At 37.5% G+C, this 27,172-nt stretch overlaps 1 protein-coding gene across 3 annotated transcripts in view; it reads right to left on the bottom strand.

Moving 5' to 3' along the window:
* Positions 1-449: 449 nt before the first annotated feature.
* Positions 450-27,172, bottom strand: part of TMEM144 (transmembrane protein 144) — a 64,763-nt gene continuing 38,040 nt past the window's right edge. For 2 of the 3 annotated variants that reach the window (XM_025267971.3, XM_006074043.4), the window contains exons 6-12: positions 22,062-22,143; positions 19,772-19,848; positions 17,600-17,718; positions 14,669-14,788; positions 12,445-12,542; positions 7,792-7,845; positions 450-2,114 (exon numbers count right to left, since the gene is read on the bottom strand). In XM_025267971.3, coding sequence (XP_025123756.2) covers positions 2,031-2,114; positions 7,792-7,845; positions 12,445-12,542; positions 14,669-14,788; positions 17,600-17,718; positions 19,772-19,848; positions 22,062-22,143 — 634 coding nt within the window. In that variant the 3' untranslated portion in view covers positions 450-2,030. The remainder of the gene's footprint in view (positions 2,115-7,791; positions 7,846-12,444; positions 12,543-14,668; positions 14,789-17,599; positions 17,719-19,771; positions 19,849-22,061; positions 22,144-27,172) is intronic. The other variant, XM_025267972.3, reaches the window with a different exon arrangement.

Below are 27,172 nucleotides of genomic sequence, written 5' to 3'. Positions count from 1 at the left end.
GAATCTGACCACACTAAGCCCCAGACTTCAAAAGACATGGGCGTTAACTTCCTAAGGCAAGCAAAGAAAGTGGAGATCTACAATTGCCCATTTAGACTAGTCTCTACCTAAAAAGGTGCTGGTTTGGTAAGCATTTTGAAAAAGCTTCTTTTCTCTAACTTTTACTAACACTACTCTCACTAAGGCTATAGGCACTGCCTGGTAGCAGACTATACAGTGGTAATGGGATTTTTTTTTTTTTCTTCATTTTTCCTCTGCAACTGCTTTATTTCACATTTAAAATTTTGCATACAAATTTGCAACCTCAACTAAAAAGTAATTCAATGCCATTAATATAAAAAAATTAAATATATTTAAATGAGAAAAATAGTTTTGCTTCATATCAATTTATTCAAAGCTATCAGTATAATTAGTGACATTTCAGGTTAAAATTAAATGAGATTTTGGAAGATGTTAATCAAATATTTATTTATATTCACAATTCAACAATTAAGCAGTGTCATTTTTAAGTTGTACTCATAGACAGGTATAAGTAGTTGTTTGGGTTGTGGGGGAGTGGTAAGGGAAGCAGTTCTTACAATGTAATCTCTGATCTACAGACACAGGCTTTTTCCCTCAAACAAGATGTAATAATAATAGCTGAGAATTATACAATGTTTTCCAAGTGCCAGACAATCATGAAAATACAGATTTTCACTAATTTGAACTTCCTGGTAACCATGTGAGATGGACACTAGCAATAGCCCCAGTTTACAGATGAGGAATCTGACTAGAACATTTATCCAAAGCCACACAATTAAGGTGAAGCAGAGGTGAGATTTAAACCCACACAGATCAGCTAGGGAGTCACATACATTTTGCCCCTCCAAGTAGCAAAGTAATGTGATATCATCAAGTGGGAGTGGACGAAACTTACACTGCACTATTCCAGTTTTTTTATACTATTATTTTAAGAGTTTGGGAACCATTGTAATAAACATTGTAATAGCCATTCCATTTCAGTTTTCTTAAAGACGACTATCATGTTCTGTGATTTTCTTTGACCTAGTGTAAACTACCATTTAAAAATTGAAGAAAACCACTGGTTACAAGAGAGGTTTTAGAAAAAATATATTTCAGAAAAAAATTAAATTGTACATCTAATGGAGTGTATTGGTTCCTTAAAATTCTCACTGTGATAAGCTACAACCCTGCTTCAGCAATTCTAGAATTTCTCCACAAGTTAGAGTTCATACATATATGGGTGTATATTCATGGGTATGTAATAAGCTAGAATCTTGCTTCAGCAATTCTAGATTTTACCCCCAATTTATAGTAGAACATTCATATATGCATGTGTATTTACGGGTGTATACTTGTAAACATACATATATGTGTTACACACATATTCTCAACAGTGGGAAGTTTTTGTTCTCTAAGGATGGATTTTATCTGGAGATATCAAAGGCATTTTGAGCTAACTGGGTGGGTGATTGAGAATCGGGCAACATTAATTTGAAGTAAAAATAAGTCTGGGCTGAAAATAATGAAATGGCTTTTTTAACATTCACTTGCCAACTCTGACATTTATTTTTTCTCACAAAGGCTCCAGATATCTTTGGATCCTAATTCCATCATAATATAAGTCTTCTTCCTGCTCCATCCCCCACGTTTTTATGCCTGTCTTCATGAATGAGGCTCATATTTTGGAAATGTGGACACATACAAAATTCTTTACATATGAATGCCACACTTTGCTAGATTATACACCAGTAAACACATATTGTGGTCAAAGCAGCATCTTCAGATACAATGAGGTCAAGTCCTACCTTCATAAACAGTTCATTAGAAGAACTTCTCATTTTTACGCTTGACTGACAGCTGGTTTTCCTTCAGTGTCACATTTGTGGGAAAGAAAATCATTTACCCTAATCCAGGACGGATGAAGATCCACTTGCTGTGTGAGCATGAACTCTGTTCTCAGCACAATCTCTTGTGTCCAGGAGAGAAGTGTTCTCAAGTGCTGCTGCCATCTGCTGGCCTTGTGGTTGTCAAATTTTAGAAAAAGCTGTGCATAAGGCTCCAGTCAAGATGATGCAAAATGCAAGCATCATCAGCAGGTAGTTTTTTCGACCCTGAGTAATAAAAAGAATAACTAACATTAAGAAGACCTGAATCAAATGTGTAAAAAGCACAATCTCTCAAGATTTCTGTGGACCTTACTAATCATCTGGTCTACCTCCTGTATGCTTTTCCATTATCCCTCTGTATGAATCTTCCAGGTTCTCAGGTCCTCTGTCATTACCCATTCAATAAATACATGTGCACTCCTACTATCCATCCACATGTTCTGGGATTAAAATGGTAAGCAAAACGTGCCCCTGTTCAGTGACTCATGTAATGTGGGAGATGGGAATGAGTAACATGCAAACAGCGGTGGCTGTTTTGAGTGCATCACAAAGAAATCTTAAGGAGGCAGATCTAGAGTTGAGTGGAGCTCCTAAGTATCAGTGAACTGGGGGAAGAGGAGGGCAGCAAAATCTCAAATACAGATTTTGAGTAGAAGGAATGTGTGTGCAAAGCTCTGTTGTAAGAGAAACATGGTACTTTCCAGGGACTGAAAGAAGGTCTGAGAGGGTGCAGCAGTGAATTAAGTGTGGCTCGATGAGGCTGGAGGCTATGCATGTGCCTGAGCAGAAGGTATCTTAGAGGCCATGTTATACTTTGGATTTACTTTTCAAGCAATGGAAAGACATGAGAAGAACAGGCAGAGCCAAGTATATTGAAAAGACAGGCTTGCATTTCGTAAAGCCCACACTTTTGCAGATGATGAACAGATTGGAGGGGGCCAGAATGGATGCAAAGGGGACCAGTGAGGAGGTGACCGCAGTCCTCCTGGGAAGAGAGGATGAAGTGCAGATGGAGAGACAGAGACCAAGCTAAAGGGCAAGGGAGAAACAGAAACAAAGATGACTCCCCCAGCTACATGTGGGTGCACTGGTCTTAAAGATGGAACCACGGAGGATGCCAGCCAATCATTATATGAACAAACATATACCACTCTGTGTTCAGTAGAATACTGGATTTCTCACAAGTTCCATCTCTAAGAGTTTAGATAGATCGATTCTAATCTCTCTCCCACAAGATAAACCCTCAGACACTGGAAAATAAGTGTGCTGTATCCCTGAAGCACTTTTTTCCTTGGTCAATATTTTAGCTCCTCTGACCATCTTTCATAGGGAACAATTTGAAGCTCCCACATAGTCCTGGCTGTTCTCCTCTGAATGATTGCCAGGCTAAACAGTCTATATGACTGGGGTTAAATGTAGACCCAATACTCTGAGGCAAGTGGAACAGGATCTCAATTACACTGAGATCTCCTTGTAGTCAAATCATATGATACTATTATCAGCTTTTAGTAAAACTAATGACAATTAATATATAACCAAAATGTCAAAAATGTATATCCCCATTTTTCATCTGAATAAAGAATTGGGTTAGAGTAGGTGATTCTGCATCCATCTGATGACCAGAGTGGTCTTTATAAGTTGGATTTGGCTGGCTTAATTGATTCACTACCAGCACAAACTCTGCAAAAGTCACTCTGGTATAAGTTCCACAAGTGAAAGACAGCATAAAACCTTGCCAAGCCCAGGGCAGCTAATTTACTCACACTCACATACAGCACACACAGACACATAAACACACACACACACTCCTGAAGGCTTTAAGGTTTCCTGACAACTTTTTCTTAAAGGCTGCAGCCTTTGCCTAGATACCAGTATTGGTGCAGAGCAGGCACTCAATAAATATTTGTTCAAAGAGTCAATACACTCAATTTCCAAATGTGCTGTGTGAATTAAACAACTGATGAGATCATTGACATAAGGAAAAACAATATATGGGGTCTCAATTATCAGCACTTTACAACCAATTATGTGAATATGTTGTAAGCTCTATGTTTTATTGTCTTTGGAGGCAGTAGAACAATGTTCTCAGGGACTAAAATTTTTTCCCTTTTAAGATTAAGAATCTGAGCAAACTTCCTAGTCTCCTAGAGATAAAGACCAATTATATTTGGGCAAAAGCAATAGTTTTACTTTGTCAAAGGTGAATGCTAACTCTTAGAAAGAGCACGCTAACAATCTCCCCAAAGCAAAAAGTGTTTAATGTGGATTTCTGAGACAGGTGGTAAGATGACAAATCATCTCACTCTTTATCTGGGAGTCACTATTGACTTGTAAATTGTGGTAACAATTCCCTGCATTGGGATTACTGTGGACATTCTGACTAAAGTGTGTTGCTAAAAATATACTGGCGGTCTAGCTTAAAATAGCTAAATATGAGATTCTAAAAGAAACTTTCCAAAGAGGAACAGATATTAGATATAAAAGAATGTCAGAAGGGCAAAGCGTCCAACCAAAGCACTAATGGCATTGAAATGAAATAAAATCTTTAAACTCTTCCACACAGTGCTCGGATCTCCGATTAAGTCCTCACTGCTGTAGGTTGTGGACTTTTAAATATGTACCTTCAAGGACTGCTTCAAGACATAGCTGACAGGACCTACAAGTCACAAACATAAAACGTTTTGCTAATAAGGACCTACTGTACAGCATGGGGAACTCTGCTCAATACGCAATGACCTATATGGGAAAAGAATCTAAAAGAGGGTTGATACATGTAGATGTAGAACTGATTTAATTTGCTGCACAGCAGAAACTAATAGAACGTCGTAAATCAACTATACCTTAATAAAAACTTTAAAAAATATTGCTTTTTTTTCCTCTAGGGTTTTGTTTTTAAGAAAAATAATTTAAAAAATTCAAATAGGATTTTGGTTTCAGTGTCTAGTTAAACTCTTAAACTCATTGGCATATAAAGCGTTTAAAACTGTCCTTTAGGTCATCTGTCAAGAGGCAGTTAGGCATCTGCTTTGAATGGTAAGTACAATGGACACTCCTTAAGTTCTGCTTGTAGACAGATTTGTAAGGTGTTTTAACTAGAGTTAAAAGGTCAACAAAACTCATTGAGCTTTCAGCTGTAGCCCTCCAGGCTCCTCTGTCCATGGGATTTCTCAGGCAAGAATACTGGAGTGGGTTGCCATTTCCTTCTCCAGGGGATCTTCCCAACACAGAGATTGAACCCATGTCTCCTGCTTGGCAGGCAGAGTCTTTAGGACTGAGCTATCAGGGAAGCCCAGAGGGTCAACAAAATTTGCTGTGCTTTCAGCTTTGCCTTCCCTCTCTCTATTTGCATACATACTTGGCCAAACTCAAGCACTCACTTGCACATCTATAGATGGAACACGCTGGGATTTTATTGGAATTACACTGTTGGTGAATGGAGATGCTGCCCAGTAACAACAGGGAGCCGTTCCATCAGGGATATGGTGAGTTGCTCATTTGTTATGACAATCTTTGATATTCTGTAGTAAGCTTCTGCAGTATAGGAAATTATTTCATAAATCCAGCACATTTCTTGCTATTTTCTTACATTTTTATCATTTTTGTTGGTATTAATAGCATTTATTTTTTTTAAATTGGTTCTTGATGGCATATTGGAAAGTTACTAATTTAATATTTATATTTCAGTGCCTTACAAAGTGATCTTATTGGTTCTCCAGATTTTCAGCCAATTCTTTTAAATTTACAGAAGAATATTATATGCAAACAATATTTTTTCTTATTTTTCTCTTATATCTTCTTAATTTTATCCTAGCCTACTGGCTATGATCTCCAGAAAATACTGAGTAACAGCAATGATGGAAAGATCTTTGACTTATAGAGAACTCATATTTTTTCAGTTCTATTGAGATATAATTGACAGAGAATGCTTATGTTTCACTTTAGTTATGTATTTACATAGTTTTTGATAGACATATCAACTAAGCTTCCTCTTATTTCCTATTCCTCCTATTGTTAAATGTTGTTCTCTCAATTAAAAACTGGTTTTTAATTTTAGTAAATACTTTTTGAATATATACTATTACACAGTTTCTTTTCTATCTGAAAACAGTACAATAAATTACATTATACATAATATGATCCATCATTGCATTCCTGAATTAAACCCCACTTGGTCGTGTTTTATCATTTTTAAAAGCCCCTCCTCTAATTGATCTGAGCTTTTTTTCCAGGTATCTTAAAAAATCATTTTGTCTTTTATGTGTCTCTTTAAAAGACTCTCAAGAATTAACAGTAGGCCCAATAGTTGGGTATTCTCTTGCTCAAGTAAGTTCCTCTATCTAGGGAAGAAGATTTTTAATTCAGTATTGTTATACTGTAAAATAATTTTTATATGCTTCATAATAAAGCTATTCTTAGTTTATGCTTATTTATACCTATAGTTGTAAATAGGCTTGTGATTTTCTAAGGTTTCAGCATGTTGTGCTGAATAATACCCAGTTCTTAAATAGGAATCATTATCCTTCATGAAGCAGATGAAATATTTGTGAAGAGATTTAGAGTGTACTTTGGCATAAAATTATTTTTTTTTTTTGTGGAAAGCAATCCTAACTAAAATAAGTAAAAAACATATTCAAAAGAATGCTGCTGCTGCCAAGTCGCTTCAGTCGTGTCCGACTCTGTGCGACCCCACAGACTGCAGCCTACCAGGCTTCTCCGTCCATGGGATTCTCCAGGCAAGAACACTGGAGTGGGTTACCATTTCCTTCTCCAATGCATGAAAGTGGAAAGTGAAAGTGAAGTCACTCAGTCGTGTCTAACTCTTAGCGACCCCATGGACTGCAGCCTACCAGGCTCCTCCATTCATGGGATTTTCCGGGCAACAGTACTGGAGTGGGGTGCCAATGCCTTCTCCCATTCAAAAGAATAAATGTCTATAAATGTTTTAAGTTGTCTTGTAAATGTAAAAACACAGCAATCAAGATTGTGATCCAAATATCTTCTAAACAAATTTATTACTTCTTTAACCTGAAAATCTTACTTGTATTAACATCTTATGACTTTCTAAGTCAACACATTTCATTTGAAATGAATGATATGACGTTTTAAATTTCAAATTGAGTAATCACTTTAAGAATTTTCCAGGGACATGTTCACTTTATGGCTCCCAGAGATTAGCAACATCAGATCTTCTTAGAGAGAGGAATTATTTGCTTCTTGTTAAGGCAAAAAATATATCCATAATGCCTTGACAGTGTCTCTAACTTATATTGTTTTCAGTAAAAACTACTACAAAATACCATTCACATGGCCTCAACTGAAGGCTTTTTCCACAAATAAAGGTAAAGGGGAAAAATCTTAAAAACAATTTTTAATGAAAACACACACATACGCATCCTAGAACTACTTGGTAAAAGCATTTTAAGTCACCATCATTTTATGCTTGAGAGGGTGTTCTCCTATAAAGATGCTGGTTGGATGTGGAGGACTTTGGAAGGCATGAGATTCAACAACAACAAAAAAAATCTATTCTCAAATTCCATCTGCCTCAAGGATGTTTTAATTTGGGGGTAAAAATTTTCATCTTGTTTATCTAACATTTTTCACTAGACAAAATTTCTACCTATCCTATTTTATTGGATGATTTAACCAAAATCTTTTAAGGGAAAATAAAGTCAACTAAAGCATTTTTCCTCTAAGGTTGGGGTGGAGAAAAACATACCCATAATAATTATTATATGGTTAGTATTTTCTTTTCTAATTAGAGACGATAACACTTTGAATATCTGACCTGTCAAATTCATTCACGTGTTTTCTGCCCTGGGCTTTGGTGTTGCAGTTTTCAGAAATAATACATAGTATTAAATATGTTTCTTGACTGGATCTACAACTTTTGTGTACATACCTGTATTTCCTTAAACATGAAGACACCCCACATTGTAGCTATAAATCCTGGACCCTTAAATTAAAAAAAAATTAATTAAATTGGCTATTTTTCTGTGACTGTACTCTACACAAATACAGTAAGTTGGAGAGCTGACCTGACACTTTTATCAAATAAATTTTGATTGTAAATCAATATAATAACATTGTCAGGAAAAACTATTCATAATCTCAATTCAAACTCAACATTAAGTTAAACTAAGCAGCATTAGGAGAAAAATGAAGACTTTTTTCCTTTTTTTCTTTATGGTTTTCATTTTTATTTTTTTGATGACGATAGAATATTGTGTGCCATAGAATGTTTTTCTTCAATGTGATTTATAACAAAATATTTTCATAAGCAAATAGATAATCTTTTTCACTAGTTCCTCAAGATACTAGAAACGGGCTTAATAGGAACAAGTGTATGAATAAACATAACTTCCTTTAGCATGAGATAATTTCAAAACTAAAGAAATTCTAATAAGTTATTTTGGACCTGAAATATAGCACGTACTTTAAAGTTTTCCTTAACTGGAGAAGGAAATGGCAATCCATTCCAGTATTCTTGCCTGGAAAATTCCATGGACACAGGAGCCTGGGCGGGTACAGTCCATGGGTTTGCAAAAGAGTAGGACACGACTCAGCAATTAACACTTCAACTGATATTACTGGACAGTAATCAGCTATATCTCACATTTCACTCTAATGAATGCTAAAGGTAGTATTATGGCATGATGGAAAAATAAACAGTGGGTTAGTGAGCAGGAGACAAAGACAGGAATGAAATAATATAGGACAAAAGAGAAGAAACGAGATGGAAAAAAGATTTGCAATTTGAAAATTTTAAGCTCTTAAAGCATATTATTATTATTTATTTATTTATTTTTTGCTGAGAAAGGAAAACATTGTAACTTAGATCAATTGCTGTCTTTGTGAAAAAGATGTATAGTATCAGCATTCTGATGATTCCTTTTCAAGTCCTGCACAAACTCTGGAAGAGTTCCAAATAAACAATCCCGACCTGTTTCCCACTGTTTCCCAGTTGTACATGACTGGATCAGCAGAGCTGGACTGCATTCCTGACAGGTAAGCCAAGCAATGGGAACACATTACTTTCTGTTTATCAGGTTCCAGAAAAGTCAAGATTCAAAGAGCCAGAGAAATAGGTCAAAGGAACTGTCTTCCACCGATGATGTATGGGCTTAAGCCTCAAAAATCCAAACCAAACAAGAAACACCTGGGCCCTTTGGCAATTCCACACTGACTTTGGGCAGGATGGGAGGAAACAATAGCACAGGGCACAAAATATTAATGTTATCATGCCAATCACACTTTATCCTCTTCAATCTGGAAACTCATTTCCCTTTCCGAGTACGTGGGCGAAGACTATACCAAGAGGTACCGTTGACCTCTGCAGGGTTTTGGCTGATGATTTTTTAAATATGAGTTTGGACATGGCCTAAGGGTTATTGCAAGGAGCAATGTAGTGCTTTGCTAGAAGTAATCCAAGCAGAAGTCAATGTGCCTGGCTCAGTTCAGGCAAAGGAGATCCGAGTAAGGCTGTTGTTCAGTCCCTAAGTCACATCCGAATCTTTGCGAGTAGGGAGGGCATCTTAAACAAAAGAGACAACTGTTTTGGCATTGGGATCATGCATTTTTCTGCTGTAAATTAACACAAATTATACATTTATAAATTGACCTTTGAAAAGAAGGTGAGCTGGAGCCATCTGGAGAGGCTGACCCTTCTGGAGAAGCTGATTTGGCTGTTAAGCTCCTTGAGGAAGTCTGGAAAGAGAGCCCTTTGTCCTGCTACATGGGCTTTTCTTCTTTCTTCACCTTTTTGCTTTTTAATTGAATATTTGCCAAGGAACTATATAGAAAATGCTTTCAAGGAACTCCCGGTTTAGTCACCAATGGATTCTAACAATGGAAATACATGTCCTTGGGAGGAAAAGTATGCTGCTGGGATGTGAAAAATGTACTCTTGATGAAACAAGATTAGCCAGATCCATACTTCTTAAAGCTGGGTGGTAGGTATGGTTGAAATTTTCCATAAAAAAGTTAAAGCAAATCTAGCTCTATGAGGAAAATAAAGAAGAAAGTAAGATCCTGGAGGTTATGGCTGAACTTTTTCTGCATGTGGATAAGGCCATCTTTGAATTGAATAATGACAATGAAACCAAGCAAGACTCCAGTAGCAGTAAAGACCTAGGCCCTCACCTCCCAGAGATACCTGTCCCTCCCAGGAGACAATCCTCAGGCACCAGAGGAAGCCACACCAGGGGGGTGAGATGCCTGCTTCCATCACAGTGGTCAAGAGGCATCCTTCTGACAGGTCAGTCTCCAGATGCCACAGAGACCACTCCCACCGGCCCTCCACCCACGCCCACCTGCCTCAGCAATGTATTTGCACTGCATTTGGCTGTCATGTCTTGCCCTAAGTCTTCACTGTCATTTAATACAAGAAAGAATAGTAGGAAAATCATATCTACTATAAAATTTTTGTGAAGAATATTATTTATTATTGTTCCACGTCTCTTGTATAAGGACCCACAGGATAAATTCTATTAAGAATTCATATTTTTAAAAGAACCAAAAAAAATTAGTGTTAGAAAATAATTAGTCTTTTCTAAGGAAATAATGTTACCAGTCAAAAAGAATTAACTATCTCACTGTCTCACCCGCTTCTGCAAGCACAAAGCAAAACAATGTGTAAAAAAAAAAATGCTTAATCACATGACTGTTTACCCTCTGTGTGACTTGTGTGACTTAATTGTATCTGTGTGTTTTACCGAAAGTTGCCTCAAACTCATTTTGAAGAATCCACATTTGTTCAAGAAGATAGCTTGATTGAATGACAAAATCACTGTCATATGCCCAAGTTTAAGTTTGATGTGATTAATGACTTACCTATTTCAATACGTGTCATTCTTCCTTATATAGTGGGATATGACTGTCATGCAGCATTTGCATCCCTAGTCGAGGTGCATATCACATTGTATACTTTGCTCTACAAATTTAGTTTAAATTTGCTTAATTTCATTTAGTTTTAAGTATTTCACTGATAAGTTTTATATCCCATTGCCCATTACTATTTTTCCTGTTATATTGGTCAATTCTTGCACTACATATCTTTGAAAAAATGAAAAACAAACTTTTTGGGGAAAAATTCAGGTTTTTACCACTCCAATGATGAGGACTTAAACTATTCCTTATAATCTGCTCAATTTTGATAACATTTTCCCTCAGTACAGATTAAGAATGTCAAAATGTGAGTCCTTTAAGTTAAAAAAACCCCAAACCTTTATTATGTGAATTTAATTGTATACTAAAGCTAACTATTTTATGAACACAGTAGAACTGTCAAAAATATGCTATTTGAAACCCAGATTCCTATTAAAATTGAATTATAAAATCAAATTTTTATGTAGTTGTACTTTAGATTAGACAATGTATTTTAAAAATTCAGTTTTGTATGCTTGCACAGGTGTGTGGCTAAAATGTTTCAGGCAAATTTTACTTATGATTATGATTTAGGAAGCAGGGGAGGCAGGTAAACAACTGAACAATCTAAGATACCAAGAGTAGAAATAAGAGCAATTAATTCGTGTGTAGGCATGTCAGTCCTGGCACCATAAGGAACCTGAAACATTCTAAACTGGATTTTATACTGAAGGCAGAAAGCAGTCCTGCGTACAGTAAACTTTATACTAAGAAGCTTTGAGATGTCCATGTGGCTGTGTCCCTTCAGATGATGCTCTTAGCTACTGTCTCAATTTTCTCGTCTTCAAATCGGGGACAATCCTATCAATACTAGTCCTATCTACATCAAAATAAACATTTTTGTTTTTCTGTTACCTGACTATGTGCTACATGTCTGGCACTCAAAAATATCAGATGAAGCAAATTACATTATGAATGCATGATAAATGGCACCATCAAGAGACAGTACTTTGCTTCAGCACTTTCTGAAAACCTTTAAAACACTGACATACACTATGAAGAGGGGCTGAAGTACTCTCTGTCTTACAAGGATGCCATGAGATTCAAGTGTGACAATATACACAAAAGCATTTTATATCTATAAAGTATTACATAGAGATATATATTGTTATCAGTCAGATTCCCAGGTGACTCAGTGGTAAAGAATCTGCCTGCCAATGCATGAGACACAAGAGAAGTGGGTTTGGTCCCTGGGTCAAGAAGATCCCTTGGAGGAGGAAATGCAAACCATTCCAGTATTCTTGCTGGGAAAATCCCATGGACAGAGGAGCCTGGTGGGCTACAGTCCATGGGGTCGCAGAGTCCGATAAAACTGAGTAACTGAGCACACACATTGCTATTAATAGCAAATTACAATGTATCCCAAAAGAAATTAGGCAAAATGACCAAACAAAAACTGCAAAGGTATCAAAGATGAACAGACTTATTAAAATGAAGTTAGCGACACTCCCTTAGCAATCAAGGACACGAGACTAAAGGTGTCAGTTTATCCACATGAATCTGTTACATTGACTGTACTCCTGAAAAATCAAACTCCATGACAGACTTCAGTGATTCACTAAGAAAGCTTCAGAAAAGTGTGATTTACATTTGGAAAACAAAAATTTGGAAATGCAATACAGCTACTTACGGCAGTGATGATTGGAAAACTGACCACAGCACTGAGAGAGCGGTTTGCTATGAACCAACAGCAGGTGGCGATTGCCCAGAGGACTCCGGACAGGAACCCTGAAACACACAGACAGCACGCGTTGGCCAACCACATACCTCTCCAGAAAAGTCCACACTCCAGGTGGAACGACTACTAAAGTGAACACATCACACACTCCTATCAGCACCGACAGCCAACATGGGTTTTTGAGTCATGTTTATGACCATTTGGAAAACAAATCATTTCTCTTTTTGTGACTGCACTAGGTTGTAAGGATCACCTTTTACCTTACTGACATTAAATCAAGTACCCAAAGTAATAGGTGTAGTAAAGATTGGATAATGGAGCGGGACCCAGGGAAGGTACTGGGTCTGAACATTTTCTGAAAACACCATTTACTCTAAGCCATGTACGTAAAACTATGTGCAATTCAGAATGATGCTTAAATAAGGGGTGGGGTGTAACTTGGAATCTGAATAAAAATACCAGCTTAAAATGTTCAGGGTACTTTAGCTAGACATTCAGTAAATATTCTACCATTCTTCTAAAACTGTATAGTGGAGTAGTGGCACTCTTTGGCTTAAATGAATCAAGCACTCAAAAGTGAATCTCTGATACATGCTTTGTTTTGTTCTTTAAAAAATTTTTACTTGTGGACCTACATTCCATATTGAATTATAGTGAATTCTTAAGTGAGAAATTATAATTATATACAATGTATTTTTATAATTAACTTAAAATATATTAATTTTAATCTTTTAATGCATAATACATATTTAAATTGAATTATATATAATTTTTATAATTTATGTATTTATAATTCTTACTATATATAATTTCTCACTGTATATGTTTGAGTATATATACATATATATGGGCTTATATGGGCTTCTCTGGTGGCTCAGATGGTAAAGAATCTGCCTGCAATGCAAGAGACATGGGTTCAATATATATACAATTATATATAGCTTTCTTTTTATAATTTATATATTATTTATAATTCTTATATATAATTTCTCATTATATATGTGTGTATATATATGTATGTATGTGTGTATATATGTACATATATGAGCATATATGGGCTTCCCTGGTGGCTTAGATGGTAAAGAATCTGCCTGAAATGCAGAAGACCCATGTTCAATATATATATATATATACATACATTACCATCAATGCCTAATAGATTAAATTCAAAAGCATGTATATTTGACATAACATTTTAACACTCTGAAATAATTTCTCCTAACTTTTTTGAAAAAAATACTTGTTTTCCCTAGTGATAATATAAAAATATGTGAAATTCAGAATGATACTTAGCTTAGGGGGAAAAAAGTCTGGAATTTGAATAAAGATACTAGCTAAAATTTTCAGGGTATTTTAGCTAGACATTCAGTAAGAATTCTACCATTTTTACATCTACTAGTACACATTATACCATTACTATAATGTCTGAAATATAGTAAACATTCTGTACTATAAAATGGTACAATGGTGTAGTGGTGTACTTTGGCTTAAATGAATCAGGCACTCAAAGTGAATCTCTGGCATATGCTTTATTTTGTTCTTTAAAAAATTTTACTTGTGGATCTATATTCCAAATTGAATTATAGTAAACACCTAAATAAGTGAGAAATTATAATTCTTCATCATATATATATGTGTGTGTGTATATATATATGTATATATATACATATATATGTATATATAAAACCAACAATGCCTAACTGATTAAATCCAATAGCATGTTCATTTGACATACCTTTTTTAAACTCTGAAATAATTTCTCCTAAATTTTTGGAGAAAATGCTTATTTTCCCAAGTGACTGCAGATCTGTATATGTGGATACCTTTAAGAATAAAAGAGCCCTAACACTCTGACTTTTAATGTGTATCCTTACTGAAGAAAAAATACTAAAGTCTCATGCTCATCACACACAGTATTTTAGTGGAGGAAACAATCTCAGATTCACTGGTCCAGTTCTAGGTTTAGTATTGATGACTTGGCATTTCAAATCCAGTTTCATAGTTTTTAAATCCTCCATATTTGGTGGTGAACTGAACCAGAGCAATTGAGGGAAGGAACACACACACACACACACACAGAATGGCTTCATTTCCAGAAGACGAGTATTCAAGCTAAATTAATAGGGAATGATGCATTCAAAGCGTAGGAAGATTTTTCTGTAGTAAAGATTCTTACCTGGCAAGACTGCTTCAGGATGTAGTTTAGGATTATTTTTCATGGCTACACAGTAGGCCAGAAAGTAGACTGTACTTGTGAGGAAGATGCCACTGAAGTGCGCAAAAACGTAGTCTAAATCTGGAAGTACAGATAATAAAAATCTCAAGCATATCATTTTAGTCATTTCAAATGTATTTAGAGTTCTAAGAATAAAACAAGCTCACCAAAATTAACCTCAACTGTAAAGGAAGCATTCATTATATTTTATCATACTATTTTTCTGCATGCTATTTATAGAGAATTTTAATTAACATATTTAAAATATTAAGAAGTTGGTTACTATAATCAAATCTAAAAGGCTGGCTTTTATATTGTCTTGGAAAGCTAAGTAAGAAATGACAAACATTATGTGAATATAACATTAATATCTCATTTTTTAAGAACAGGTATTCAGACTTAATACTACTGATGGCTATAGAAACTAGCAAATCTCCAAGTAGATGGTATTTAGGGGGTAGTATGTAAAGAACTTTGGCAGAGCTGATTTTATAGGTTGCATTGATCAATCTGGAAACCAGTGTCCAGGTTGCAGCTATACAGAAGGATATTCAGGAAGTTATTCCAGGGGATTTAATTATTTGTTATAAAACTAATTACATGGGGAAGTTAATACACAGATGGTGGCCCAAATTCTGAGAAACCCAACTCCACTGAGGAAAGCAGATGGTCCTTTTCCATAGAGATGGGTATAGCAGGTTCTTGGCCGGGAAGGTCACTTTGGGCCCAGTGTTTAAACTAAATCTATAGGATGAGCAGCCATGCTTAGAGAGGAGAGCTTGAAAGTCAAAGGGCTTGTCTATTCTTCTGAGTCATATCATAACTCATCTGTCCCAAGACCATCACAAAAGGCAGCTTAACCTAGCGATCAGAAACACAGACCACCTGGTGAGACTCCTGAATCCACCATTTGCTAACTTGGAGACTTGAGTAAATTAACTTATATCTCTCTGTTTCATCTTATTGTAAAACCAGGATAATAATGGTACCCAAACAGTAAAGCTGCTATGAGGGCCAATCAAGTTATTATTGTAATTAGAAGAGTGCCCAAGATACAGCATATACTGTTTATATGATCATTAAATAAATGAAATAAAAACTATGCCCCCTTGAATGAGTTTTGAATGAATCAAAATAAAGTATGTTTCTATTAGACTACATTTGAGTTGCCATAAAAAGATCCCTTAGACCTGATAGTACTATTTATGTGAAGAGATTGTTAAGGACATTGTCCATTATGCTCCAAGACCAAGAACAACTGTGCTTCTGAACAATCAGTTGTTTTTATCTTGTGTTTGCTGAATTCTGGGACTGATCTAATTTCCTTTGTGGCTGTAAGAATCTTGGAGCCAAATTTATGACTCATTACTAGCAAGTGTACGAGTGTGGTGCAGTTTTTAAGACTCGTTCATGGTTCCATTTTACTTGGTCATTCATTTTCCCTTCCCTCTTAATTTTTCCTAAGTGATTCTATTTTTATTAGTTTTTATCCTTTAAAACAAAAAGAATAAAAATACAAAAAATATTTGCATAAAATCTTAAAATACACAGAAGGTAATAAAAGTACTTTGGGAACTGTTTGTGGGGCTGAACATATAAGGGAAAAAACAAACCATGGTGTCTATTCAAAGTCAATCCATTCAATTAGAGTTCAGATCCCAGTTTTTCCATCCATCGGCCCCTCATGACTTACCCTCCAAACTTCTCCCTTATCTGAACACAGATGACATTCATTTTCCATGCCACTGAGGTAGAACTGACTTAACCATGATCTCCTTTTATCATCATAGATGTGAGCCACATTTCAATATAATCACAGGATCCTGAACTAGACCCTCTCATCTCCTTCTGAGCCTGTAGAAGGCTGTTGCACGCAGTGTGGAGGTGACGTCTGAGAGAGGAATTCTATCACTAGAACCCGAGACACTTTGCAAGCATTATATTGGGTCTTTCAATGTACTACTTTGTGCTTGAAAAATAATATCCTAAGCAGGCTATATTTTGACCTTTACTTGATTTGAAAGCACTGTATGCTACACTTCAGTTTCTTTTTTAAAGAGGAGACGAACACACATTTTCCCAGAGATCATCAAAATGGAAAATAACCTCCAAATCTTGCAGCAAATCCAGAAACCATATGTTAAGATACAAGTAGCTGAAATGAATCTTGACTAAAATCGATTCCATTAGTATGCTGAAGATCATATGAAAATACTGAAATAGTCCTTTATTTCTTTTAGTTTCCAGCGCCCTTCTAATTCACCACTCACAATGACAAAGTAAGATCAAATCTGATGAAAGGAAATTTATACTTTAAGACGGGATGAGAAAGCTTAAGCATAAAATTGTCTGTGTCTGTCTGGGCTTTCTCCCTCTCTAACACAAAGTGTGCACCTGCCTTTTACTTTAATCAGAGCTTCTCAAAGATGAGGGCACTTGCTTGACCATAAAGATCAATTTCTTTCTTTCTTCTCATGCTAGTGATGTATTAATAACTTCTTAAAAGAGTAACATTCTTTCCCAGCTCTGCAGGGGGTCATGGTGACTCGCTGTTCACTTTGTACTATGCTTCCCTAGACTATGTATCCTTGGTGAACTTTATGTGAAATGTCAGTATGTCATTTTGATGTACATCCTTTGTCTCAAAAGTGCCTTCAACTTTTAACAGGTGGAATTGTTCTCAGAGCTTCAGAGAGTGGGTCTCCCGGGTTATAATGCTCAGTTTGGCTGAGATAAAATTTCCTTTTTTCCCTTCTTAACTTGATTTTTCATTGTATTTCCATCAACCAATCTATGTACCAATATCTACCACAGTCTGTTTCTTTTTATAGTCTAAAGTAGAAACACAGGTATTGAGTTCACTTATGAAGTAAAATGACTTTTTCCTCTCACCATTCTGGCTTGCCCCTGCATATATACTATCATTTCTTTTGCTGTGGTCCTTGATGTAAATGATGGGCACAAATGTAGATCCATAGAGAATTCCAGATATCACTGCGAGACTGCAGCCCCTTAAAAAACAAATACATTTCTATTCATCTTGGCCCAAAGCAATATTTCTGCCACACATAAATGGAATCATATCTAAAGCATGCTTCAAAATGTAAATCACAAGGCATCACATAGCAATTACCCATCTATCTCAATCGGGGTGATGAGCAAAAGTCCCAGGAATGCCCTGCAGCATCCAGGGACCTTGCTGGGACACAGCTTCAGCCCTTCACTATCTAACGGTGGAAGGACATGATTTACAGACACTGTAAAGGATTATTATTATAAATTGTCATTACATAGGTGAGAATATTGCCATCATCGTCTACAAGTGACATGAAAAAACATGGCTCTCTAACTAAATTAGGACTTCACTGGTGGCTTGGAGGTAAAGAATCTGCCTGCAGTGCAGGAGACTCGGGTTCGATCCCTGAGTCAGGAAGATACCCTATTCGATCCCTGAGTCAGGAAGATCCCCTGTAGTAGGAAATGGCAACCCACTCCAATATTCTTGCCAGGGAAATCCCATGGACAGAGGAACCTGGAGGGTTACAGTCCATGGGGTCCCAAAAAGTTGGACCATCCTGGGTGACTTGTAGAATCTTAGTTCCCCAGACCAGGAATTGAACCTGGGTCCACAGCAGCAAAAGCTCCAAGTCTTAACCAATGGACTGCCAGGAAATTCCTTAATAAAATAATTTGAATATTTCAGATAAAATATTACTTTTGTAAAAAGAAAATGTTTTGCCTTAAGCAGTAGTCATGTTGGACCTTCATACTTGGGCTATATCTGCATGAAGCAACAGTCTTCATTGACTTTGGTGGGAGATGATTAATATTTTAGAACAGTCCCTTTAGCTTAACATAAAGGAGAATGGCAAGAAACAGGAAAGAGTTTTAGGCAAAAACCATTCCTTTCTAAGCTTAAAAATAAATTCTTAAAGTCCATTTTAGTGGTGCTTTGAGGAATATGAGACTGTAGGTACTCATAAGACCAATAAGCTCTGTTCATGATGGAAACCTCTACATCATGGTAAAGACCACGAATCCTGGAGGAGGGTCCCAAACAGATCAGACTAATGGACTAGGCTCTCCAATGAGACAACTGAAAGAGCGCTTAACAAATATTCCCTGAATGAAGGTGATGCTTCATGAAGAACGTTTTGTTGGAGAGATCTATTTTATTTCAAAGCAAAAATAACATATTTCTTTCTTCCAAAGCCTATAGGTTAGTTCATTCTTTCATTCATTTAATTGATTCAAATATTTTTTGAGCACCTATTATGTGCCCAGCACTGCTTCTTTCCACTGTGAAGACAGTGTATATACTAACAGAGGACATGCTTTCTGTTCTTAAAGTGTCACCACATAAAGTCTAAAACAGCCCTCAATGAAAAATGCAAGCTACATACTACTACGTATTCATATTTCTTATATAAACATATAAAGGTTCATACGTAAAATATATCATTCTCATATTTCTTTGCTAGCCCCCTAAACCCCTAAATATAGAAGCTATTGTTGAGCCTAAGTCTCTCACTCTTTACAGAGACAGCACAGGGGTGGGGACTAGGACCTACATGGACACAAAATATTCTGCCATACTTGACAATAAATACCTCAGGATTATAAAACTCTCTGATGCATGAGTGGAGGGATTCCTAGGGCACAGTGGTCATCTTGGCTAGAGATGTGGATTGCCTAATTCGACAGTGATTGCTGGGAGCATATTGGTTGTCACACTCTGTGGCCTGTACTTTTCCTTTACTTTGCTTTTTTTTTTAATCTTTCCTTTTCCTTTAGGCATGAAAGTCCTGCAAAATGAGATTGCTTCTGTGAGTGACTTATTGACTAGAAACACTGCAGGGGCTTAGGAATTCCTTGAAACACTGAGACCAAGGCCGTCTGTGCTGTAAAATTCAGCAAGGGACTGAATTTTAGTCTCTCTACCATGAAGTTAAGAAGTCAAAGCTTGTGTTACCATTTTTATCTTGAGCTCAAATGGATACAACTCTACTCTGCTTATCCTTGCTGTAACCATATATGAAACAGAATAACAGAACCTCTTCTTACACTAAGCGGCTTTGTGCTGTGGAAAGTTTATCCACCCAGGAACAGTCAGGATCAGGATCTTGAGTTTTGTTAATCACCTAGTGAAAACATTGGCAAAAACCAAAAGAAAAACAGCATTCAATTAATAGCCACACTGGTGACAAGATTTTCAGTGTTTTTCTCTTCTGTCTCAGATACACTTTAAAATAAAATAAAACCATGCCACCCTGCATTCTGATTCTGTGGGCATCACTAGACTCACATGTTTCCAATTCTGTTTCTGTTTTACTCAGAATGGTCTGGTCTCTTTTAAAATGTTTTTCACAGTTTAATAAATGGCTACTTTGATACACCTATCAAAACTAATGAGGTTATTAGTGCTTGCATTTTATTTGCAAACTTTAATAATCTGTCAGAGGATGAGATGGCTGGATGGCATCACCGACTCGATGGACATGAGTTTGGGTAAACTCTGGGAGTTGGTGATGGACAGGGAGACCTGGCGTGCTGCAATTCATGGGGTCGCAAAGAGTCGGACACAACTGAGCAACTGAACTGAACTGAACTGAACTGAATAATCTGTCAAGAAATTAGAACTTAAGACTCTTCTACTATGGAGTACTTAAGATCAACAGGCATATTTTTATCCAGATTTTTAAAAACTAAATTGGTTGCTTAAACATTTCAGCCTTGTTTTAAGATTAGCTCATATTCTAACTTAGGAAAAATTTTGCCCAAGCTCATAATATTTCTATCAAAGTAATCATCTTTGTTTCTTAGCTGAGGTTTCCTTGATGCTATACTCCTAATAGTAAGAGATGAGAAATTAGAATTGAATTCTTTGTTATGTGCTAGGTCAAGCTTTCTTCTGACAATGATGCTTTTTTCCCCCATGAGGACCTCTGGATGTATGGCTGCATCATAATCAACACTTTATGCAACTTTAATCTTAGTTGGCTTACCTACTGCCAGCTTGATGGAAAACTCTAAGGCAATTAGACTCCTATGTAGCTTTCCCCAGGTTGCATTTATTTCTTCCCCTCCTCCATTGTTTGAAGGGAGGTTGGTTAGGAGGTATCTGGAACACTAGACAGGGACACCAGACACCTTCTCCCCATCTCACTTCTCCATCCTCTCTAAAGAGTTCCCTGATTAGAGATGCCCATGGATGAATACATCTCTTTCCTCTTACACCTAAGCTACTTACCATTTAACTTGACTCCCCTGGTGACTCAGATGGTAAAGAATCTGCCTGTAATGCAGGAGACCCAGGTTCGATCCCTGGGTTGGGAAGATCCCCTGGAGAAGGAAATGGCAACCCACTCCAGTATTCTTGCCTGGAGAATCCCATGGACAGAAGAGCCTGGTGGGGGCCACAGTCCATGTGGTCACAAAGAGTCAGACACGACTGAGTGACTAACATACTTAATGTCAATTTAACTAAGGTTTCCGTCACCTTAGCTGAGAAGAGTTTTGATATGGGAAAGATAAAAGGGGGGAGAAAGATTAATTTTGAAGTAAGGTGTAGAGGCTGTGCCTTCCAGGGGGGCATTGCCTGAATGTGGGGGTGGGATGTGGGATTGAGGCCAGCTTGCTAGCACTGGGCCCTGGCAGGTGGACAAGATACGTGCCATAGGAGGACAGGAGTGTGTGCTCATGGCCATGGGGGTTTGCCCCGAAATCGCTTCTGTAGGGTGGAACCACTGGGACTGGTACTGTGTGGGCTGTCTCGGAAAGACTGTCCCTGCTTAATCTAGGTTTGCTATGTTCAGACTCATTTAGCTTCTTTAAGGTTAAAACACAGACTCCTTACATAGTTCCTGTCTTCACCTTTGAGTGGAAGAGATAGGGCAGAAAAATGAAAAGAAATCCAAGTCTAATTCCTATATTCATACGACCTGATTTACCTTTTCATTAACTTCCTCTGATCGGTTACCTGCTGCCCTCCCTAGAGTTATTAAAACCTCCTCCCTCCTCCTTTCCAGGTAATTTTCATCCTCCTCTGTAGTATTTAGAATTGCTGTACCAAGACATCCTTAAGTTATTACAAAATATGGGCTTGTATGAACATCTACTAGGAATCTACCATTAATAAAAACAACTAGACCTCTGTATTCGTTGAGAAATTTTACTGTGGAAATACGGATTGACTGCTACATAAACCTACCCATGATAAATGCGCTAAGATATTTCAGATAGCCTTGATTTAACAACATGCCCCACCATCCTCTCATCTGAGTTCAAATCTGTGCAGTTTCCTTTTATCCTAATTTCATGTTTCAGATCAAGGTGGTTCTCATTCTGTACTCACATGCTCTGATATCAGTGGTGTGGTGTCCACAGAATATGTGTTATTTGGTATTTCACTTTTGATGAACAAAAATATGAAAGCACTGTAAAGAAAACAAATTTTAGTGACATTTATCATAACCCTGGTTCACATTAAGATGCCTGCATTTTAAGGGAAAACAGAGCTAAAATGAAGACCTAATGGTATTGCTTCCAAACTGCCTTTGCAGAGATCCTGCCATTTCTCCAGCACTGACATTCTCTTTGATGTCTCTCCTCAACCTTAATGTCAACAGTTTAAAAGCTGAATTCATAAGCTTCCCTCCAAAATCAGCTCTTTCTCCCAGTTTTCTTGTTTCAGTCAATGACCCCATCCTTCTTTTTATTCCTGCTTAGTGCTGGAATTACATGGTAAGAAAAATACAAATGAAAACTACATTGAAATGTATGTCTCACCTATTCTATTGACAAAACCCCAAAAGCTTAACATGCTTGAACCACCTGGAGGAGAAAAGCACCACTGATATGAATGCAGACTGTGTGACCCCCAGGGAGCAGACTCTGGGGCCATGAACCAAGGGCACAGGTGCGTCCACTCCTGCCCTTACCAATGCTGCTCCAGGCCCTATCACACAGGCACAGCCACACTCAGGTGAGCTGATCTTCATGGTCATGTGATGGAATAAAACACAGCCATAAAAAAGGAACGAGGATACCCTCTATGTTCTGATATGGAAAGACCTCCAGACTATTTAAGAGATAAAGACACATGTAAACCTAATGATTTCTTTTGCCCTTGAAACTCTCTCTCCTAATTTACTAACTATTCATGTCCAGCATCTTTGTAATAAATACCTCAATGACTTTGACTTTTAAACTATCCAGAAATGTTAAAATGTGTTATTTAATTAACTGAAGGAAAGTTACAACTCTAGTATTCTTTTGTGTTCTTTTTTTAAAACATTTGCATGGCTCAAAAGTGAAAGCAATATAAGAAGTTTTCAATGCACACATGAGACTAAAATAGTATAGACAGCTGGGGGCAGACGTGGGCACCCAGACATGCTATCATTTGTATAAAAATTAAAAATGTCTAGTGGTTTCCTTACTTCAGTCTCTTGTTTGCTTTATACACTTAACCGGCTCCATACTCCATCCCATAGGAAATTCAAGTTTCCTTTTGATTTTTTTAAAATATATTTATTTATTTATCTTTGGCTGTGCTGGGTCTTTGTTGTGTGTGGGCTTTCTCTAGTTGTGGCAAGTGAGAGATACTCTCGCTAGTTGTGCTGCGTGGGTTTCTCATCGCAGTGGCTTCTCTTGTTGCAGAGCACAGGCTCTAGGTACATGGGCTTCAGTAGTTTTGACGCATAGGCTTATTTGCCCTCTGGCATGTAGGATCTTCCCAGAGCATAGATGGAATCTTGTCCCTTGCACTGGCAAGCAGATTCTTAACCAATGAACCGCCTGGGAAGTCCTCCTTTTACTGCTCTCTAATTCATGCCACACTCAACCTTCCTGAACATAACTCCCCCATGGACTTCTTTCTCTGACCAGCCTCTGCTCCAAGCTTTCATGTCTTGCTTGCCAGCCTTCCTTAGCTGGGCATACCATATTTTCACCTCTTATTCAAACTACAGAAGAGGTGACTACTGACTGTGAGATGGGAGCTCTCCCCAGGCCAATCCTCCCCAAATCCTCCTCTTTTCTGAATTCTTGCAACACTGAGAACCATCATCACACAATCCAGACCATTTTCCATGCAATCTTTTTTCTCTAAAGATGTTCCAATTTTAGAAAATTGAATAGGAACCACATTTTCTATCTCTTTCAAGGTCCTCAAAGTACTTGCCTATCTTAATTGTTAAATATGTAAATGTGTGTGCTCATATATACGTTAATTCGCAAAGCTAATGTTAGACACTACCTTTGCATTTTCTCCTCAAAATTACCATGAAAACTTTCTACTTTGTATAGACCAGTCTGTTTTCTAATAACAATGGAGAATGATATTTTAGAAATACTTGAAGGAGCTTCGGATCCGCCATCTGTGGTGGAACCACCGCCAAGGTGCAGATTTTCGTGGAGACCCTGATGGGGAAGACCATCACTCTCAGGTCGAGCCCTCGGATACCATAGAAAATGTAAAGGTCAAGGTCCAGGATAAGGAAGGAATTCCTCCTGACCAGCAAAGACTGATCTTTGCTGGCAAGCAACTGAAAGATGGATGTACTCTGTCTGACTACAACATTCAAAAGGAGTCCACTCTTCATCTTGTGTTGAGACTTTGTGGTGGTGCTAAGAAAAGGAAGAAGTCTTACACCGCTCCCAAGAAGAACAAGCATAAGAGAAAGAAGGTTAAGCTGGCTGTTCTGAAATACTATAAGGTAGATGAGAATGGCAAAATCAATCGCCTTCACTGGGAGTGTCCCTCAGATGAATGTGGTGCTGGAATTTTTATGGCTAGTCATTTTGGCAGACATTATTGTGGCAAATGTTGTCTGACCTATTGTTTCAACAAACCAGAAAACAAGTAATTGTATATTGGTTAATAAAGATATGAGCTAACATTAAAAAAAATACTTGAAGGATCCAGAGAAAAGTCCTTGAACGCTTCTTCAAACACCTGTACGACTTTCCAACAAATCAGTTAACCTCGCTGACCTTCAACTGTTTTCATCTAAAAAATGGGGAGAGACCCGCTTTAGAGAGCTGTGATGAGCAACTGTCCTCCGATAATTATGTTTTGGTCTATACTTCTCATAGTGTACAATTATAGTCTTTAATAATTAAAAACAATTCAAAAAAATGATCACAAAATTCTCAAGGTACTTTTTGGCACATGATAAAAGCTCAAAATATGTTAATCAGTTGAGAACCTTAGCTATAAACTGGATGGAAGAGAAGGGTGCTGAGCATATGAAAGAAATCAAGACTAAGTCATCTGAGCCTGTGTGACTAGACACAAAATGGGTAAGTCAGAAAGAAGAATCCCAGCTAAGTCAGGTCAAGAGAGGATGTGGTGGCACTAAGTTAGGGCCAGCTAATGAGACATATCATATATGTCAATATATTAATATGAACATAAAGGTAAATAGATCACATGGTCTTCTGGGTTATAGATGCAAAGAACTTGGTGCAGTTTGTCAAACACAAAGTTCCATGAGAAAGTCTAGAAATCTTGTCAAAAGCATGGGAAGCAAAAAAAGAAAAAGAAAAAAAATCAATTATATTACAGGCAAGGGTGCTTTTCTGCATTTTCAACCTTTCAATTTCCCTAGATCTGCAACTTTCTATTAGGAAAACTGATGTGCGTGTGTGTTTACACTGACAACTGATTTCAACAAGCGTTTATTCTGAGTCAAGCACTGTCTGAGAGTGATGGTGAGGGACATGGTATCCAAAGAGGAGACTTTGTCCTTTAGGATCCCATGGTTTAAGGATAAAGATAGTTGTGTGAATAACACAAAACAGACCTGGGGGATGTGGATAATATCAATAGAGGAAGTGCAAAATACAGTAGGAATTTAGGAAGAAGAAAACATCATCAGATGGGAAATCTTACCTGAAATTTCAGGGTGGCCCACGAAGCAGAGGAAAGGGCTTTTGGGGCTGAGGGAAGTGCTAGATATGCGGTGATAAATAATTCCAGGTCAATGAGGTGACAACCCAGGAGAAACCATGCTAGGAAGAAGCACTAGATCTGTAACTATGAGGGACATGCCAGACTAAGGAGACAGATTTATTTTGAATCCAGTGGTGAGCCTTCAGAGGTTCTTAAATAGAAGAGTGATGTCCTGATTTGAGAGCAGATACAAGCAAGTCATTCTGACAAAGTAAAGAACAGAACTAGGGAAATGAGATGTGAGATTTTTACAACTGTTTACAGGTGAGTAGATAGACAGGGGCCAAGGCAAAGGAGGGGAGGAACTTGTGAAACATTCAAAAAGAATTTTACAGAATTAGATATGGGGGGTTATAAAGGAAAAAAAAATAAGAAGCCTGAGTTTCTGAATTTGGATGACTGTGACTAATATCTTCCACGCAGAGAAGAAATGCAAGAAGAGAAATCAGTTTTCAGGGAAGGCTAAAGTAAGAAAAGTATTCATTTTTTTAAAAATAGTACTTTTTAAATTAATTAATTTATTTGGACATACATGATGTGGGAATCTTAGCTCCCTGACCAGGGACTGAACCTGTGTGCCCTGCATTGAAAGAACAGAGTGTTAACCACTGGGCCACCAGGGAAGCCCTAAGAAAAGTAATTCTGATTGAAAATGTTGAAGGCAAAGAGAAAGGAACCAACAGCCCAGGGTTTGCACAGTCCTGGCCTTGTTCCTGACCTGGCAGGGTTCCCTTCCACATGTAACCCCACCTGAAATGGAGTAGGAGGTGCCCGGAGAGCACCTACCTTAACATGACTAGCCTGCTCCCCAGTTCCATGTAAGGACCATGGCTCTGAAGAAAGGTAACGGCTGGAGTCCAAGACCTGGGTTTCTTCACAGTGCCATTCTCCAGGGAAAACAAGAAAGTAAAGAATGGAGACAGATTCAAGGATAATCCAGAGCCTGCTTTTAACTGAAAAGGAACTCTGTCTTTTTATGAATTCTGACTCCAGGATCTTCACTAAAGCATGTCTAAGAGAGTGTCTTAAACTTTGTTTCTTGGCATCAGTTCCACTTCTATCCTGAACCATGGAGCCCAGAAGACTGAAAACTATGTTTTACCAAACTGTGCTTCATTTTGGCTTTGCCAGCAGGAGACACATGAATAAGGCAAAGGTAGGGAGGCGCTATATTGCCTTCGTGGGGGCTCCAATGGCGGCGGTAGCTCAGGGCAGGGAGTCTGTCCCCACAGAGCCAGCAGGAACAGGGGCTCTGGGGTTTCTGGTGAGGCCACTTTCCTTCCCTTTGCTCCTTTGGTCCTTGTAACACTTTGGTCAACAATTTCCTCTGTTAAATCCTCTGCTGCTTAGGATGCCTGGAGTGGTCCTAATGTGGAAACTGACTGATCCTTACAGTAGATATCATGTAGGAGAAACGTAATGTTAGACATGGCCTAAGCAACCATTTAGACATGATGGTCAGGAGGACTGAAGCAATCACTGCAATTTTAAAAAGAAAGCAACATCTT

Source organism: Bubalus bubalis, chromosome 17 (genome assembly GCF_019923935.1).
Source record: "Bubalus bubalis isolate 160015118507 breed Murrah chromosome 17, NDDB_SH_1, whole genome shotgun sequence".
Taxonomy (NCBI): Eukaryota; Metazoa; Chordata; class Mammalia; order Artiodactyla; family Bovidae; genus Bubalus; species Bubalus bubalis.
Note: the sequence above shows the minus strand (reverse complement) of the source record. Positions and strands in the feature narration are given on the sequence as shown.